A 17,101-nucleotide genomic window follows, 5' to 3' on the forward strand; every position below is an offset into this window, starting at 1 on the left:
TTGCCCTGAGCCCAATAAATGGTGCTGGATTAAAGTATCTTCCAGGAAGGAGAACAAGAAGGTTCAAAGGCATCTGGCCTTGATCTGAAGGCCTCAAGAGATGGAGAATTCACCCCTCCCCTTGAGAGTTTATTCCTCCGGTTAATTGCCCACAGTGTTAGAAATCTGGGCTTAATTCTTATTTGAAGTACTTGTGGCACCTTAGAGACTAACCAATTGCTCAAATAAATTGGTTAGTCTCTAAGGTGCCACAAGTACTCCTTTTCTTTTTGCGAATACAGACTAACACGGCTGCTACTCTGAAACCTATTCTTATTTGAATTTCTCTGGCTTCAACTTCTAGCCCTGGGGTCTTGTTCTGACTTTCTCCACCAGATTGAATGGCCTTCAGCACCCGATGTTTCTACAGTGTGATGAAGGGTTCTCTCATTCCCCTTTCCAATACGCCAAACAGCCTGAGCTCTATAAGGCTCTGGAATAGCCAGAGTTTTAATAGTGACAGAAAACCTTGGTAGGGACATTCAACTTCATGCTCCAGGGCTTGAGCCCCTCTCTGACTACTAGAGGTCAGAAGGAAACCTTCACAGAGGAAAATTATCCCACCTCGGCCTACACTGCAGGATCTCTTACACCTTCCTCGGAAGCAGCTGATGCCAGCCATAGTCATAGGCATGAGACTGAGCAAGATGATGCTGGAACTAGCAGCCCTCCTGTTCCTTTGCAAGTGGTCATTAATAACACCATCGCCTCTCCCTCATATAGCACTTTGGGCGATCTCAGAATGCCTCCCAATCTTTCACGTATTGATCCTCCCAGCCCTGCCTCCCCCTGGCTGTTTTCCCCTTGGACAGATGGGAACTGAGGCTAAGTGCTGGCCCAAGATCACCAGGGAAGTCTGTGGCAGAGTAGAGGCCTGAATCCAGGAACCTCTGCACTGTTCCCAGCCAGCAGCATGAGATAACTCCACTCTCAGCAGGAGGGGAGATCTGAGGAACCCATTCCCCCACCATACACACCCCTGTCTAGATACTGCACGGCTCAGGAAGCCCCTGGAGTCAGTGTGTCTCTTACAGCACACAGGTAGGAGGCAGCGTCTGAGACCCAGGTCTCCTTGAGGCGAAGGAAGCTGTATTTCCCAATGGTGCTGGGAAAGCAGTGAATCACCCATGCTCCTCCTGACCAGCTGCCACCTGGTATGAGACCAGGCCTGGGGTTTTTCCCTCCCGTTGCTGGTACCAGGCCAAGCCCTAGAAGTTGGTAGTTTGGTATGTGCAATTGATCTGGAAGCCGTCCCCTTCCTTCATGGTGACCGGCCCCTCTGGCTGGTGCACAGTGGTCTGGGCCCTCACCCCTGGAACAAAACAACCATTAGGGGGTCTCACACTGACAGCCACATAGAGATTGTGTAAGGTCCCAGGCAGAATGGACGGCAAGTGTCTGGCGAGACGGTCAGAGACTGTGCAGAGGGGTACCACTCTCAAAGAAAGGAAAGTTCAGAGGGAAGCGTGGCTAGAGGGAGGGAGCTGTCATCTGTATTGCACGTCTGGGTGAATCACACCTAGTCCAGGGACACACCTTGGTCATCTCTGGGAGAGCAGGAGGCTGGGCTCCCCATGCCCTGCAGAGAGAGCTCCACTGCATTCAGCAGAGCCCCATGCCCAACACGGGATGGGGAGGCTGGCAGGCTTTTTTGCACAGGGACGCTGAGCTCCCAGCTCAGGGTGGATGCCACGGTGCAGTAGTAACCTGCGCTGTCCTGCAGGGCTGCCCCCAGGATGCTGAGGGGAGCCTCGTTGTTCTGCGGATGCCACGCTGCCCAGAAGTGCCCACTCTGGGATGACTCCTGCCTGTAGTTGTTGACACGCATGATAAGCTGGGGTGGCTGCTCCCGGCGCTGCTGGTACCAAAACAGATCCAGCTGGAAGCGGCTGCTGGAGAAGTTACAGCTCGGGGTTAGGTTCTGCCACTCTGTCAGCATCACCTCCGCGGGTACCTGGGACACTGACTCACTGAGGGCCTGAGCTGGAAGGCAGAAGAATGGCAGGATCAGCTGCACTGGTGCATGCAATCTCAGCAGGGCTCCCCAAAACACAGCACTGCATTAAGCTGAGCGTATAAAAGCCAGGCAGGAGCCTGACCTTGCCAGGTCCCTGTGTTCATGGGAATTGGCCATTCTACTCCCTTTAGCAGCTTTGGAAGTCTCACACTGGCTGCTAAAAGCTAACAGTTGATCAGCCAGCAGCAGGCTGGTGATAGAGAGAGATCTTTTCCAGCTCGGTCTTCAATTCTCCTGGCAAAGGTTCAGCAATCTGGGAAGGAATGGCCAAAAACAAAGCAAAGAGAGAGCCCCACCAACCTGCATTTGCCTGGCATTAAAACCAGCCCCCAGTGCTTTCAGTCAGCACGTTCTGATCCCTGCAGAGACCTGGGAAGGGCCAAAGGAGGTGGGAGGAACTTCTTATGAGAGGGGCAAATACGTCTGAGGACAAGTCCATGCTTACCCCAAAAGCCACCTAGAGTGGCAGCGAGGAAACACCTGAGGTGCATGCTGAAATCTCTCCCTCGCTGTGTGGAGGAGACACAGAAAAACTGAAAGAGCAGCGAAGTCATTTGGGGATTGGTCCTGCTTTGACCTCCTGAGGTCCCTTCCAGCCCTGAGATTCTATGATTCAGGAAGTGACTCAGGCACCAGAGCAAAGAAACCAGAGGTAGAAGGCCCTGTTCCTCCAATCCCCTGTCATGGCCCCCCCTTCTGGAGACTAACTGGGTATCCCTGCAGCCAGCACCAGACTCAGACCTACCACAGCACGGAGATACATGGGCTGAATGGCTCGGCAAGAATGAGTGAGCGCTGGATGGATGCTGCGTGTGAAAATGGATGGGTAGGCTGAGCATTGTGCATGGGGAAAGAGAGCGAAGGTGTGTGAGGTAATAGCCTTGATTGGACCAGCTCCTCTTGGTGCCAGAGAAAAGCTTTCGAGCTATACAGAGCTCATCTTCAGGTCAGTGCCTCACAGCGAAACAGAAGGTAGAACAGCTTGTTTAGCCCCAGTAATTAACATAGTCTCAGCCCTTTCGAGGTGAAGTGGCCTGTTAACACCCCTGCAGTCATAGGACAAAAAAGAAGGGTTAGTGGGGTTCAGATTGGTGTAACAAGCCATAAAGATGGTGCCTTTATTAAGACCATGATTTTTGGTGTGTAACAAAGTCATGAATTTAAGCTCCCCGGCTTGTCTTTTGCAGGGGCTTTGCAGGTTTCCTTTGAGGACGAGTCCCAAGAGGTTAGATATGGAGTGATCACTTTGTGACAAATGTTTGCCCAGGGCTAGCAGGGTGTTTTTGTCTCGTTTTCATTGTTCCATGTGAGGGGTTGTGAGAGTGTGGTGAGCGTCTGGTTTGAGCCACTTACTTGTTACTGGGGCATTTAGTGCACTGGATGAGGCACACCTCACGCTACCGTGGTGTGTGCCGGACCCGGGGATCGTCAATAGATAGATAGGGAGTGTATGGGGATAGATAGATAGATAGATAGACAGATAGATAGAGGAGATTGTGTGTATGTGGCTGGATGGATGGAGAGTGAGAGAAACAGAGCACTCCTCAGCTGGTGTAAATTGGAGTCATGCTGGTTTGCACCAGTGGAGATGTGGTCCCAATTATGGGACAGTCTGTGTGTGCAGGAGGTTGCCTTCACACATGCTGTAGAAATAAACAGAGGAGTCAGACTCCAGGGCATGTTCCCCAGTGCTGCAGCTGCTCTGTACAGACCCGAGTCATCACTGGAACGATTCTACTACAAACAATTCTCACTGACGGTGTGCTGAATGCCACTGGAGTCTCACCCAGCAGCACATCAACCCCTGCTCAACGCTTAGGGCATGCTGCCATCATGTGGGCATCTTATGTGGTTCATTCATAGCTGCCGTCTTTGAAACACTTCTGCTTCCATGCAGTCACTTCTCTCTCCTGGCCTAATAAATCCTACTCTATTTTCAGCTTCTTAGATTCTCTGTCTGTTTTCTAGGTTACTCACTGGGTTTCTAGGTTAGTCACTGGGGTTCTTCTGGGTATAGATTTCTCATTGGGTTCAAGATTCTCCACTGGGAGTCTAAATTATCCCATTATGGTTCTAGGTTCCATAGAAGAGTGTTGGGGACCTTCTGGATATAGATTTCCCATTGGGTTTCTAGATTCTCCATTGAGGCTATAGATTACTTGTTGGGGTTCTAGATTCCCTTCAAGATGGTCAGTTCATCTGTGCTCTAGATTCTCCCACTGCTTTCTAGGTTCCCTAGAAAAGTGTTGGGTTCATTCTGAGCCATTTTCCCCACTGGTGTTTTTGATTATTCATTGGTCAGTAGCTATCCCATTTTATAGGTGCCATGCGTAGATTTTAGGTTCCTGGTAGAGGTGTAGGATCTCCTTGGTATAGATTCAAATTTCAGTGGGAGGAGGGGTTCTAGATTTTGTATTTGGGGTTCAAGTTCTCCCACTGGGGTTCTCAATTCCCTGGTAGCAGTTTGGGTTAGTCTGGGTACAGATTTCCCCTTTATCATTCCTGGAACAAAATCTTCCCCCACCTCCCTCCCCTGCCCACTGGGAACAAACTGCTAGAGTTTCCTCATCAATCTGTTAGTTTGTGCCAGCTCCAAAAACGCCTCCTGCCTGATTATTCCCTCTGAGCAGAGCTCGCAGCAGCAGCCAGGTGGCAAAATCTCCCCCAGCTGCAAAGGGGAACTCTCTCCAGCACCACCAGAGCTATTGCGGGCAGTGTGCCGTGTTAACTAGTCCAGACGGGTCAACTTGCAACTCCCGATGTGATGCTGGATCAAGTGATAACTACGTAATTTGCACAAATCTAGATTTTTGTGATTACAGCCTATTATTTTATCCAGATGTAGTTTATGATGGTGTCAGAACCACCAATCCAGATGTGGTTTACACCTGCACTCAATTAACCGACCCAAATGTGAGTCACAATTGTATCGTGTTCGCAAATCTAGTTGTGGTTCATGATTGTGCATTATAATCACCAACTCAAATGTGGTTTTTGAGTGTATCCCTATTCATACATCCAGATGTGATTCATGGTTGTATCATAAACCCTAATCCATATTTGGTTTGTGGCTGTCATCTCATAACCAATCCAGGCATTAATCACAACTGTCTCATATTTGTACACCCAGATGTGGCTCATTATTTTGTCACAGTAAGGCAACCGAGCTAGTAGTGATGATACTCACAAATCCAGATGTTGTTGACAACTGGCATAAGAACATAAGAATGGCCACACTGGGTCAGACCAAAGGTCCATCTAGCCCAGTGTCCTGTCTGCCGACAGTGGCCAATGCCAGGTGCCTCAGAGGGAATGAACAGAACAGGGAATCATCCAGTGATCCATTCCCAGCTGCCCATTCCCAGCTTCTGGCAAACAGAGGCTAGGGACACCATCCCTGCCCATCCTGGCTAATAGCCATTGTTGGGCCTATCCTCCATGAACTTATCTAGTTCTTTTTTTTAACCCTTGTATAGTCTTGGCCTTCACAACATCCTCTGGCAAGGAGTGCCACAGGCTGACTGTGTGTTATATGAAGAAATAACTTCACATCTCTTTATATGAAGGAATAGCTCAGTGGTTTGAGCATTGGCCCCCCCTAAACCCAGGGTTGTGAGTTCAATTCTTGAGGGGGCCATTTAGGGATCTGGGGCAAAAATTGGGGATGGTACTGCTTTGAGCAGGGAGTTAGACTGGATGAGGTCCTGTACTTTCTCCACACCAGTCATGATTTTATAGATCTCAATCATATCCCCCCTTAGTCATCTCTTTTCCAAGATGAAAAATCCCAGTCTTATTAATCTCTCCTCATACGGAAGCAGTTCTATACCCCTAATAATTTTTGTTGCCCTTTTCTAAATCTTTTCTAATTCCAATAGATCTTTTTTGAGATGAGGCGACCACATCTGCATGCAGTATTCAAGATGTGAGAGTACCGTGGATTTATAGAGAGGCAATATGATATTTTCAGTCTTATTATCGATCCCTTTCTTAATGATTCCCAACATTCTGTTCGCTTTTTTCACTGCCGCTGCACATTGGCATAATCCAGATGTGGGCTGGTGTTGTATCCTATTCACCTGTCTCGGTGGGATTTATGCCTGAGTTGCGCCTATTCTCCCATCCAGATGTGGGTCTGTGATTGCCCGATGATTACACACCCAGATGCAGCCCATCAGGCTGACCGCACCACACTGTGCGCCCAGAAGCTCTTGGCTCAGAGCACAGAGCAATCCACCTGCCTAGCTAAGGTGCACTGGTTCCCTGCACCCCCGCAGGAGCAGCTGGCCTGCAAATGTAGCCAAAAGGCTTTGAATGTGCAGTTCTGGCCTTTTCACACCCGAGTGGGTCTCCTCCCCCCACTTCTCTAGCCCCACCAGGAAAAGCTCAAGGAAGGAGCCGGGACAGAGCACTGGACCTTAGTGTCGACTCTCAGGCAGTTTGGCCTCTTCCCCAGCCGGGGGAGCTGCTTCCTCATTGGGCTGCAACGAACTGAAAACACAAAGATAGGGCCAGATCCCCCAGCTGGTGTCAGGCGACTGCAGCTCCATTGGAGCCAAGGCGGGCCAGATCCCTAGCTGGTGTAAATCAGCCATCTCAAGATCTGTCCCATATTCCCTCTCTCTGTCTCACTGCCCCCCACACACACACACTCACACTCTCTCTCTCTCACACACACTCACAATCAGTTTTGGTATCTGAGTTCCTCTCTCTCTCCTGACCCTTCTCTTCAGGCCCCAGGGTTTCCTGGGGCCAGACAAATTGGCTGTGTATGCCCTCCACAGACCCCCCACTCCCCAGCACAGGGGCTGGGGTGCAGCCTGCCGTTTCCTCCTCCCCTCAGCCCACTGGCCTCATCACAAGCCCCCTTGTCTTTGTGCAGTCAAGGGGAGCTGCGTAGGGCTGGGTGTGAGGTGCTGGAGAGCACTAACTCTGCCCAGGGATGCAGGGAGGGGGCCAGGGACAGATCCAAGGGGATGTATGGGGGCAGAGAGCTAGAGCTGCCTCTGGGCCCCTCTGCTCAGCCCCATGGCAGGACTGGGGGTGTTCTGTGCTCGTAGCCATGAGGGCCTGTATTTTCAGACACTTCTAGACACTGGGGGCCTGCTGTCCAGTGGGGCCCCTCAGGAGTTGCTCAGCTCCTGAAAGAGACTTCTCAAGCCGGGCACCAAAAACTTGGGGCCACTTTTGAAAACCAGTGCCCCGCTTCTGCTCAGTGGTTTACAAAGGGATTAGGGGAGGAGCACGGTCCCTGTCTCTGCCCTCGCATCCACCCCCAGCAGCTCCCCTGCTGGAACTGACGCTCCTACACACAGACAGGGGCCAGCCACACCTCGGGGGCAGAGAACTTCACCCTATGGGCTGCAGCAGCTTAGCTGCCATGCATGTGTCAGGGAGGCTGGACAGGAAGGGATGAAGATTAAAGTCCATGGGAGACCATCCCCCTCTCCCCTGCAGTACCCCCTTAACAGAGTGAGTGGGGCCCTATGGAAACACAGCCCCCCTGCACCCCCTTTATATGGAAAGCATGGTCATATGGGTAAATGCAGCCCCCCCGCGCACATACCCTGCACCCCCTTTACACGGAAAGCATGGCCCTATGAGAAACACAGCCTCTCCCCCCACTCCACCCCCTTTATACAGGGAGGGGCCCTGCACCCCCTAAAAATCCCCATCCCCCTTTCTCCAGCCCCAGTACATGAGTCTCCTCTCAGCTGCATGAATGGAAGGGGCAGGCATGGCTCCCATAGGCAGCAAGTTGGGAGGTTCTCAGAGCCCCCCCCCATCCCCATCCCCCCAACCCCTCCCCACTGAGCCACACACAGCAGCAGCCTGTCTCAAAGGGGCCCTTTCTGAGGGTTTTTTCGAAGTCTTTTCCCCCTTTGTGCTGCGGCTTCATTAACATTCCCGCAGCGCCAGCTCTGCTGAGGCCTGGGCTTTTGTGGTGCTCGGAGAGGTCAGGAGGCCGCGGGGAAGAGGTGAAAAGAAAAGGGGAAGAAAGAGGAAGGAAGGGTGTCATGGGGGGGAGACGGGGGGAGACGACAGGGCGGGAGAAGGGAGGGGGCATGTGCTGGGGGGGGCTCTGCTGCACGGCGTGGGGTGAGGGGCTCAGTAGGGGGCGCCCTCTGGACCGTCAGCGCTGACCCTAATGCCCCAGTGCGGCAGGAGGGGCAGGTTTGGGGAAGTGATGCCCACTTGGTGAGCGGTAAGGGGATGCTGCGTTTGCCCGAATCGGGGTATTAAAGCCAGTGCCACGGTTCAATCCCAAGTCGCATCCTGCCAAGTTCTGCCTGCAGGTTCCCTGCCTAGGGGAGGCACCTTCACGTCCCATCCTAACCCCCGTTTCGGCAAAATTAAACACCCTCCAGCCCTCCAGAGCCTGTAGCACTGCGAAGCAGCTGTTAAACTTTCCTCTGCCCCACCCCAGAGGCAGCTGCATCTCAGCCTCAGGCCAGGGCTCTCTGCAGAACCAGCCCAAGTGTCGTAGCTCTGGACCAGGCCGGCCCTGGGTAACCAGCCACCCCACCCAGCGCCCGAGCTCTGCCCGGCAGGAAGGGGTTAAGGAGCCTTCGCAGCCCCAGGCACAAAAGAGACCCGAGTGACCGGCCAGATTAGGACTTCGCCTTGCCAATGAGGGCGCAAAGGAGGGGGCGTGTCCCTGCTCCGGGGAGGGGGCAGAGACCCCGCCTGGGAGACTCCCGGTGCCCACTGGCTCCCAAGCCGAGCGGCAGACCCAGGGGTGCCCGGCCCGGCGCCCCCGCGGGGATGTCTCGCCGCAAGCAGCGCAAACCCCAACAGCTCATCTCAGACTGCGACGGGTCCACGGCCTCCGAGAACGGTGGGTGCCGGGGGGGCCTGGCAGGTGTTGCTCGGAGGGGGGGGGCTGGGGCCGGCAGGGGGGCAGGGCAGACGGGGCAGGGGGAGTTCCCAAACTAAGTGAAACTCTCCAAAGTCTCCAACTCCCACGGGCTGTGCCCCTGCGCCCCTGCTCTGTCTAGGTCTGTATCCCCCTGCACCCCCTCATCTGTCCCCTGCACCCCGTCTAGCTCTGTATCCCCCTGCACCCCATCTATCCCCTGCACCCCCTCATCTGTCCCCTGCACCCCATCTAGCTATGTATTCCCCTGCACCCTCATCTGTCCCCTGCACCCCATATAGCTCTGTATCCCCCTGCACACCATCTGCCCCTGCACCCCTCATCTGTCCCCTGCACCCCATCTAGCTCTGTATCCCCCTGCACCCCTCATCTGTCCCCTGCACCCCGTCTAGCTATGTATCCCCCTGCACTCCATCTGTCCCCTGCACCCCCATCTGTCCCCTGCACCCCATCTAGCTATGTATCCCCCTGCACCCCTCATCTGTGCCCTGTACCCCATTTAGCTATGTATCCCCCCTGCACCCCCTCATCTGTCCCTTGCACCCCACCTAGCTTTCTGTCCCCTGCACCCCATCTAGTTATGTATCCCCCTGCACTCCCTCATCTGTCCCCTGCACCCCCTCATCTCTCCCCTGCATCCCATCTAGCTATGTATCCCCTGAACTCCCTCATCTGTCCCCTGCACCCCCTCATCTCTCCCCTGTACCCCATCTAGCTATGTTTCCCCTGCTCTCCTCATCTCTCCCCTGCACCCCACCTAGCTTTCTGTCCCCTGCTCCCCCTCATCTATCCCCTGCACCCCATCTAGCTATGTATCCCCCTGCACCCTTCATCTATCCCCTGCACCCCGTATAGCTCTGTATCCCCAGCACCCCTCATCTGTCCTCCAGCACCCCATTTAGCTATATATCCCTCTGGCATCCCCTCATCTGTCCTCCGGCACCCCATCTACCTATGTATCCCCTGCACCCCCTCATCTGTCCCCTGCACCCTTCATCTCCCTTCCGGCACCCCATCTAGCTATGTTTCAGAGTAGCAGCTGTGTTAGTCTGTATCTGCAAAAAGAAAAGGAGGACCTGTGGCACCTTAGAGACTAACACGTTTATTTGAGCATCTAGCTTTGTATCCCCCTGCACCCCCTCATCTGTTCTCTGGCACCCCATCTAGCTCTTTATCCCCCTGCACCCCCATCTGTCCCCTGCACCCCGTCTAGCTCTGTATCCCCCTGCACCCCCCATCTGTCCCCTGCACCTCATCTAGCTCTGTATTCCCCTGCACCCCCCATCTGTCCCCTGCACCCCATCTAGCTCTGTATCCCCCTGCACCCCCATCTGTCCTCCACGCACCATCATCTCTCCCCTGCACCCCTTCATCTGTCCTCCAGCACCTCATCTAGCTGTGTATGCCCTGCACCCCTCATCTGTCCCCTGAACCCCTCATCTATGTATCCTCTGCACCCCCTCATCTGTCCCCTGGCACCCCATCTTTGTATTCCCCCTGCACCCCCTCACCTGTCCCCTGCACTCCTCATCTGTTCCCTTCACTCTTCTGTCTATGTATCCTCCTTGCCCCACCTCATCTGTCCCTCCCCACCCTTCATCTATGTGTCCCTGTGCAGCCTTCCACCTTCTCCTGCCCCCCTATCTGTGTGTATCCCCTGCACCCCTCATCTGTCTCTGGCACCCCCTCATTGCTCCTCCAGCGCCACATCTAGCTATGTATGCCCTGCACCCCACATCTGTCCCCTCCTACACGCTTTTCTACCTGTCCATCCACCCACCCATCCCTGTCCGTCCGTCTGTCTCTTCCCCACTCTGTGCAGCACAGGTCCCCTCCCAGCCCCCTCGGGACCCTTTGTGCGGTTGCTAGGTAACCCTGTGAGCCCTGGAAATCTTCTCTTGTGTTGAGTTTGGGGTTTTTCTTCTTGGGACTTTGGCTGCGGCAGAGGGAGCCGGAGAAATGGGCCAGGGCTCCCTGGGAGGGGCTGGTCAGAGCGAACATGCCCCCCAGTCCAGTGTCTGTCTGTCTGTCTGGTGCCAAACAGCAGGGCCCCACGGGCGTGAAGCCCCAGCTGGGTACACTGACCCCTGCTGCTCCAGAACCAGCGAGGCTGGATCCCGGGCTGGTGTAAACCTGCATGAGGGAAGCCAAGCCACCTTGGGGGAATCTGCCCCCCAGCGTCTGGGTCACCAGGTTCTCCCTGCACCTGCTGGCTTGGCCTGTGACAGTGCTTCGAGCCCTGGGGGTACACAGAGCTCTTCCAGGGGGTACCTTAACTCATCTAGAGATTGGCCTAGTTTTACAACAGGCTACAGAAAACGGGCTAGGGAAGTCCGGACAAAGGAGCATAGCGTCCAATAACTGGTTTATACCGCTCTCTACGCTAGACACGGAAATGTTGGAACAATAGTGATGTGCCGGTTGATTTACTGTATAATTACAGGGTAAAAGCTCAGAAGTCGGCCATTGTTCAGTACTAGTGTGGCTGGGCCACTCTTCTATTTTCATGTCTGATGTTTAAGCAAGTAGTTTTTAAGTGTGGTGAAACTTGGGGTTACACAAGACAAAGGGGTACAGTCGTCTGGAAAGGTTGAGAGCCACTGGCCTAGGGGTCTCCTTCCACAACCCCACCTCCACCTGTCCCCCTGGGTGGCAGCTGCCCTGGGCATGCAGGAGGGCGGCTGTGGGGGAGTATCGGGGAGCAGGGACCCACAGCTGGGATCTACAGGGTGCAGGGACACCCCCCACACACACACACGTATAGGAGGGCGCAGGGACCCCCAGCTGGTCTCGGGGACCCCCCAGGCATTGGGCTCAGGGATGCCCGGCTGGGCTCGGAGCTCGGGAACCCCCGGCTGGGTTCGGGGACCCCTGGGCATTGGGCGCAGGGACCCCCGGCTGGGTTCAGGGACCCCACGGCTGGATTCAAGGCGCAGGGACCCCCAGGCGTCGGGGGACAGGGAACCTTGGCTGTGCTCGGGGCACAGGGACCCCCAGGCATAGAGGTGCAAAGACCCCCAGTTGGTCGCGGGGACCTCACAGCTGGATTCAGGGCACAGGGACCCCCGAGCATCGGGGCGCAAGGACCCCTGGCTGGGCTCGGGGACCCCACAGCTGGATTCAGGGCGCGAGGACCTCCCGGACATCTGGGCACAGGGAACCCTGGCTGGGCTCGGGGCATAGGGACCCCCGGGCATACAGGCGCAAGGACCCCCAGTTGGGCGCGGGGACCCCACAGCTCGAGTCAGGGCGCGGGGGACCCCAGGCATCGGGGCGCAAGGACCCCTGGCTGGGCTCCACACGGAGCGGGCCCCCGTGCGTCGGAGCGCCCGCAGCGCTGGCCCCGGGCTCGCCGCCCCGGACTCCGGACACCAGAGGTCCCTGCAGCCCCGGCGGGTCGGATCCGCTCCGGCTCCTCCCTGCATCCGCCCCTCCTCCTGCTTCCTCCCCCCGCATCCTCCTTCTCCTCCGCCCGGAGCGCGCAGGCCCCGCGCCCGCAGCTCCAGCGCCCGGGGACACGGGCCATGGCGGAGCCCGCAGGTGCGGTACTGTCCCTCGGCCCGCCCGCCTGGGACCGGTCCGGGCCGCCGCCGCCGGGAGGGGGGAGCGGCTCGTCCGGCCTCTGTCCGTGCGTCCCCTGCACCGTCTGTGTGTCTGTCTGTCCGTGCGTCCCCTGCACCGTCTGTGTGTCTGTCTGTCCCCTGCACCTTCTGTGTGTCTGTCTGTCCGTGCGTCCCCTGCACCTTCGGTGTCTGTCTGTCCGTGCGTCCCCTGCACCTACCTGTCTGTCTGTCCGTCCATCCGTGCATCCCCTGCACCTTTCTGTCTGTCCCCTGCACCTTCTGTGTGTCTGTCTGTCCGTCCGTGCATCCCCTGCACCTTTCTGTCTGTCTGTCTATCTATCTATCTGTCCCCTGCACCTTTCTGTCTGTCCCCTGCACCTTCTGTGTGTCTGTCTGTCCATCCGTGCGTCCCCTGCGCCTTTCTGTCTGTCTATCCATCCGTCCCATCCATGTGCCCCTCTCTGTCCATCCCTACCTCCCCTGCACCCTCTGTCTCTCTGTTCCCCAGCACCTTTCTGTCTGTCCGTGCGTCCATCCTCTGCAGCCCTCTGTGTCTGTCTGTGCATACATCCCCTGCACCCTCTGTCTGTCCGTCCCTCCCCTCTGCCTGTCTGTCCATATGTCTCATGCATCCCAATGGGATTACTCCTGATTTACACCCTGGGAAAATGAGAACCGGGCCCTGTCTCCCTCTCAGCCTGGGACCTGACCCCCCTCTGGACTCCCTTGTGCCGGTGAGGGGTGGGCATGCGTGGCACCAGGGGGTGCCGTGCGGGGAAAGCCAGCTAGGCACTGTGTTCTGAGCGGGGAAGGGGGAGGACTGCATGGAGGGGACTTGGGGGAGGCAGCTCCCCAGCCCTTATGCCTCCTTGAGGGGAGCAGGCTCCTCTGCCCCCTATAGCTTTGGGGGGATGTAGGGACACCCGCTATAGTTACGGGGGAGATCTTAGGTTCCTGTATAGATATGGGAACTGTCTCTGGTTCCCCTATGGTTTGGGGGAGTTGCGGAAGCTCTGGGTTGCAGGGGACTCCCCTGGCATTGCCACTCCAAGGTCTGACCCTCTGTCTCTCTCTCTCCACAGGGGACACAGGTGACGAGGCAGCCCCGTCCTGCCCCACGGAGCTTGCTGCCCACGGGGACACCTGTCACCCCGAGCAGCCCCCTCCCTCTTCCTCCTCCTCGGCCAACGGGCAAGACAGTGCTGGCTCTTCCTCCTCCTCCTCCTCCTCTTCCTCCTCCTCGGAGCCCCGGCCCGACAGCCCCCCGGGCATGGAGACAGAGACAGCTCCTCTGGCCAGCAATCCCTTGGCCCCGGACCCACCCCCTCCTCCACCGCCACCGCCCCTGGCTCCACCAGCTGCCCCCCCCCACTCTGGGCACCTCAACATCCCCCTGATCCTGGAGGAGCTGCGGGTGCTCCAGCAGCGCCAGCTGCACCAGATGCAGATGACGGAGGAGATCTGCCGGCAGGTGCTGCTGCTGGGCTCCTTGGGGCAGTCAGCCCCCTCGGCCCCCGCCTCAGAGCCAGCCCCGGGAGCCTCCCACCAACCCAAGGCCCCCTTGCCTGTCTTCTCCATCAAGTCCGAGCCGGTGAGGACCCAGGTGTCGGGCTCCCCAGAGGTGCCCAAGCCCACCTTTTTCCACCTCTACCACCCCTTCCCTGGCAGCGCCAGGGGCCCCAAAGCAGAGCCCATCCTGGCCCCAGCGTTCCCTACCACGGGGCTCCTGGCCGCCCAGTGTCTGGGGGCAGCACGGGGCCTGGAGCAGGCCACCTCCCCAGGGCTGCTGCGGCAGAAGAACGGGGCCGGGGGAGCCGAGCTGGGGCTGGAGGAGAAGCCGGGGGGTCGGCACAAGTGCCGCTTCTGCGCCAAGGTCTTCGGGAGCGACAGCGCCCTGCAGATCCACCTGCGCTCCCACACGGGCGAGCGCCCCTACAAGTGCAACGTCTGTGGCAACCGCTTCACCACCCGGGGCAACCTCAAAGTGCACTTCCACCGGCACCGGGAGAAGTACCCCCATGTCCAGATGAACCCCCACCCGGTCCCGGAGCACCTCGACTATGTGCTGACCGGCGCCGGGCTGCCCTATGGCATGTCCGTGCCGCCGGAGAAGGCCGAGCCGGGTGAGGAAGCAGCGCCCCCCGAGCGCAAGGGGCTGAGCGCCACCGAGAGCCTGACACTGCTCTCGGGCACCGCGGCCGGGGGCACAGCCGCCACTCAGACCCTGCCCGTCTTCAACAAGCTGGTGCTGATGAAAGCGGCCGAGGGGCGGGGCAAGGGGGACGAGAACACGCCGCCGGGGCGGGAAGCAGAAGGAGCCCGGGTGCCCCTGGGCAAGCTGCCCAGCTGGGCCCTGCTGGCCAACCACTTCAAGGCGGGCAGCACCGGCTTCCCCTTCCCCTATGTGCTGGAGCCGCTGGGAGCCTCCCCCTCGGAGACCTCCAAGCTGCAGCAGCTGGTGGAAAAGATCGACCGACAGGGGGCCTCGCCCGGAGCCGGCCCGGCGGCCCCCTCGGCCTCCTCGCCGCCCTCCTCTTCCTCCTCGGGGCCCAACCAGTGCGTGATCTGCCTGCGGGTGCTGAGCTGCCCCCGGGCACTGCGCCTTCACTATGGGCAACACGGAGGGGAGCGTCCCTTCAAGTGCAAGGTGTGCGGCCGGGCCTTCTCCACCCGGGGCAATCTGCGAGCGCACTTCGTGGGCCACAAGGCCAGCCCGGCTGCCCGAGCCCAGAACTCCTGCCCCATCTGCCAGAAGAAGTTCACCAATGCCGTCAGCCTCCAGCAACACGTCCGCATGCACCTCGGGGGCCAGATCCCCAATGGAGCCCTGCTGCCTGAGCCCCCCGCTGCCCCGGGGGAGGGCCCCCGCCAGCCTGAGGGTCCCGCCCCGCAGAGGGACGAGGAGGAGCTGTCGGAGGAGGAGGAGGAGGAGGAGGAAGGCAGCGATGAGGACTCACTGGACAGCAGCACAGAGAAGGCCATGGGGGGCGAGGAGAGGGCGTCCAGCCCGGAGGAGGAAGCAGCCCCAGCTCATGCCAAGGAAGAGGAGGATGTTGGGAAGCCAGAGGTGGGGGGAGCAGCTGATCGCAGCCGCTCGCCTCCTGCGGGAAGGAGCCCCCCACCGGCCACGGAGGGAGAAGGGGACCCTAGCGCCCAGAAGGCAGAAGAAGGAGGAGACAGAGCACAGGAGGGAGAGGAGGAGGGGGCAGCAGGGGCTGGAGCCGAAGAGCCACGGGCCAGCCAGGCCAAAGAGGGGGTGGCACTGGCCTGTGGGGTATGCAAGGAGGGATTCCCTGACGGGGCAGCACTGCGTAAGCACGCCCTGGCAGCCCACCACCAGGTAAGGGAGCCCCTGCTCCTCACCCCCTATTCGCGAGACTGTCCCCTGCCTCTCTCCCTGCTCGAACCTCCCCCATCTGCCCTTGCCTTTATCCAGGGCCCTCGGTCTCCCTTGAGATTGAATGGGCTCCCCTGTCTGTCTCTGTCCCGGTGGCAGGTTCCCCTGGGCAGCACAGCGTGGAGCTGCGGCACAGCACGGCGTGGCCGGCGTCCGGTCCCAGAGGCCCTAGCAACACCGGGAGGCACAGCAAAGCTGCAGGAGTTCCTGGCGCGGGATGTGCCAGCCCAGCTGGTGGGGCCCCTGTCCTTCTGGAACCAGTACACGGCCTTCATCGCAGGGGGGTGCCTGGCTGCCAAGACCTGCCGGGGCCCCCCCATCACCGCTACCCCCTCCTCCTCCACTGCACCCCCTGTGCTTTTTGGCCCGGCCACTGCGCCCAGCAAGGCAGCACCCCCCGAAGCCAAGGAGAAGCCGGCGGGAGGACCCCCAGCTGCAGGGGAGGCTGCCCCAGAGAGCCAAGGCAAAGCGGAAAAGTAGCCTACAGGCCCTCAGCAGGTAACATCCTTCCTTCCCCAGGGAACAAAGAGAGGAGGAGCTTGACCCCAAAGTCCAGCCCAGCTGTGATGGGGGGCTGCCCCAGAGACACAGGGAATCCCCCCAGCCTTCCCAGCCATGGCACAGCTCTTTCCCCAATTTAGCCATTTCTTGGGGGGTGGGGAGCTGGGAGGGTGGTTGATGGAAAGGATGGGGGCCAGGGCAGACTAGGGGTCACTTGGGAGAGGGCTGGGGTAGGAGGCTGCTCGGTGGGATGGATTTGGGGTCAGAGGTCAGTCAGTAGGAGGGGTAGATGTCAGAGGTCATGCCATCAGTTTGGGGGTTGTGCGACCCCACTCTGCCCAGCAGTGCTGCCCCCTAACCCCATCTCTCTCTCTCTCCTCCAGGGGGCGCCAGCCCTGGCGTGCTGCAAGAGGCACCAGCCCCCGCGAGGGGATCAGGCATCGGGGACGCGGCCCCCACACAACTTTAGTGGCATTTTAGTCTTTTACTTTTACCGTAGCTCAGAGGGGACTGGGCGGGGGGCAGGACCCTGGCGCAGGGACCGGGGCTCGTCCCAGCCACCCTGGACCCATAGTGAAGTGCCCTCTAGTGTAGAACAAAGGCCCAGCCTCTCTGGCCAGGGTCAGCGGGACTTTGTCTGCGTCCATCATTAAAGCAGTTTGACAAATCCCCAGAGACTCAGGTCTTATTCTTCCCAGGGACGGGAT

General features: G+C 58.3%; 1 protein-coding gene across 2 annotated transcripts; it reads left to right on the forward strand.

The window, feature by feature from the left end:
• The first annotated feature begins 12,365 nt into the window (after positions 1–12,365).
• Positions 12,366–17,071, forward strand: SALL2 (spalt like transcription factor 2). Of its 2 annotated transcripts, none has more exons than XM_077832262.1 (4): positions 12,366–12,473; positions 13,579–15,836; positions 15,993–16,391; positions 16,778–17,071. In XM_077832262.1, the coding sequence occupies exons 1-3, from the start codon at positions 12,458–12,460 to the stop codon at positions 16,371–16,373; spliced, it is 2,655 nt and encodes an 884-aa protein (XP_077688388.1). In that variant the 5' UTR covers positions 12,366–12,457; the 3' UTR covers positions 16,374–16,391; positions 16,778–17,071. The 2 variants fall into 2 exon arrangements, with proteins under 2 accessions (XP_077688388.1, XP_077688389.1); XM_077832263.1 differs by lacking the exon at positions 12,366–12,473 and adding an exon at positions 13,083–13,230.
• Positions 17,072–17,101: the final 30 nt, after the last annotated feature.

This window comes from Eretmochelys imbricata, chromosome 13 (genome assembly GCF_965152235.1).
Source record: "Eretmochelys imbricata isolate rEreImb1 chromosome 13, rEreImb1.hap1, whole genome shotgun sequence".
Lineage (NCBI taxonomy): Eukaryota > Metazoa > Chordata > Testudines > Cheloniidae > Eretmochelys > Eretmochelys imbricata.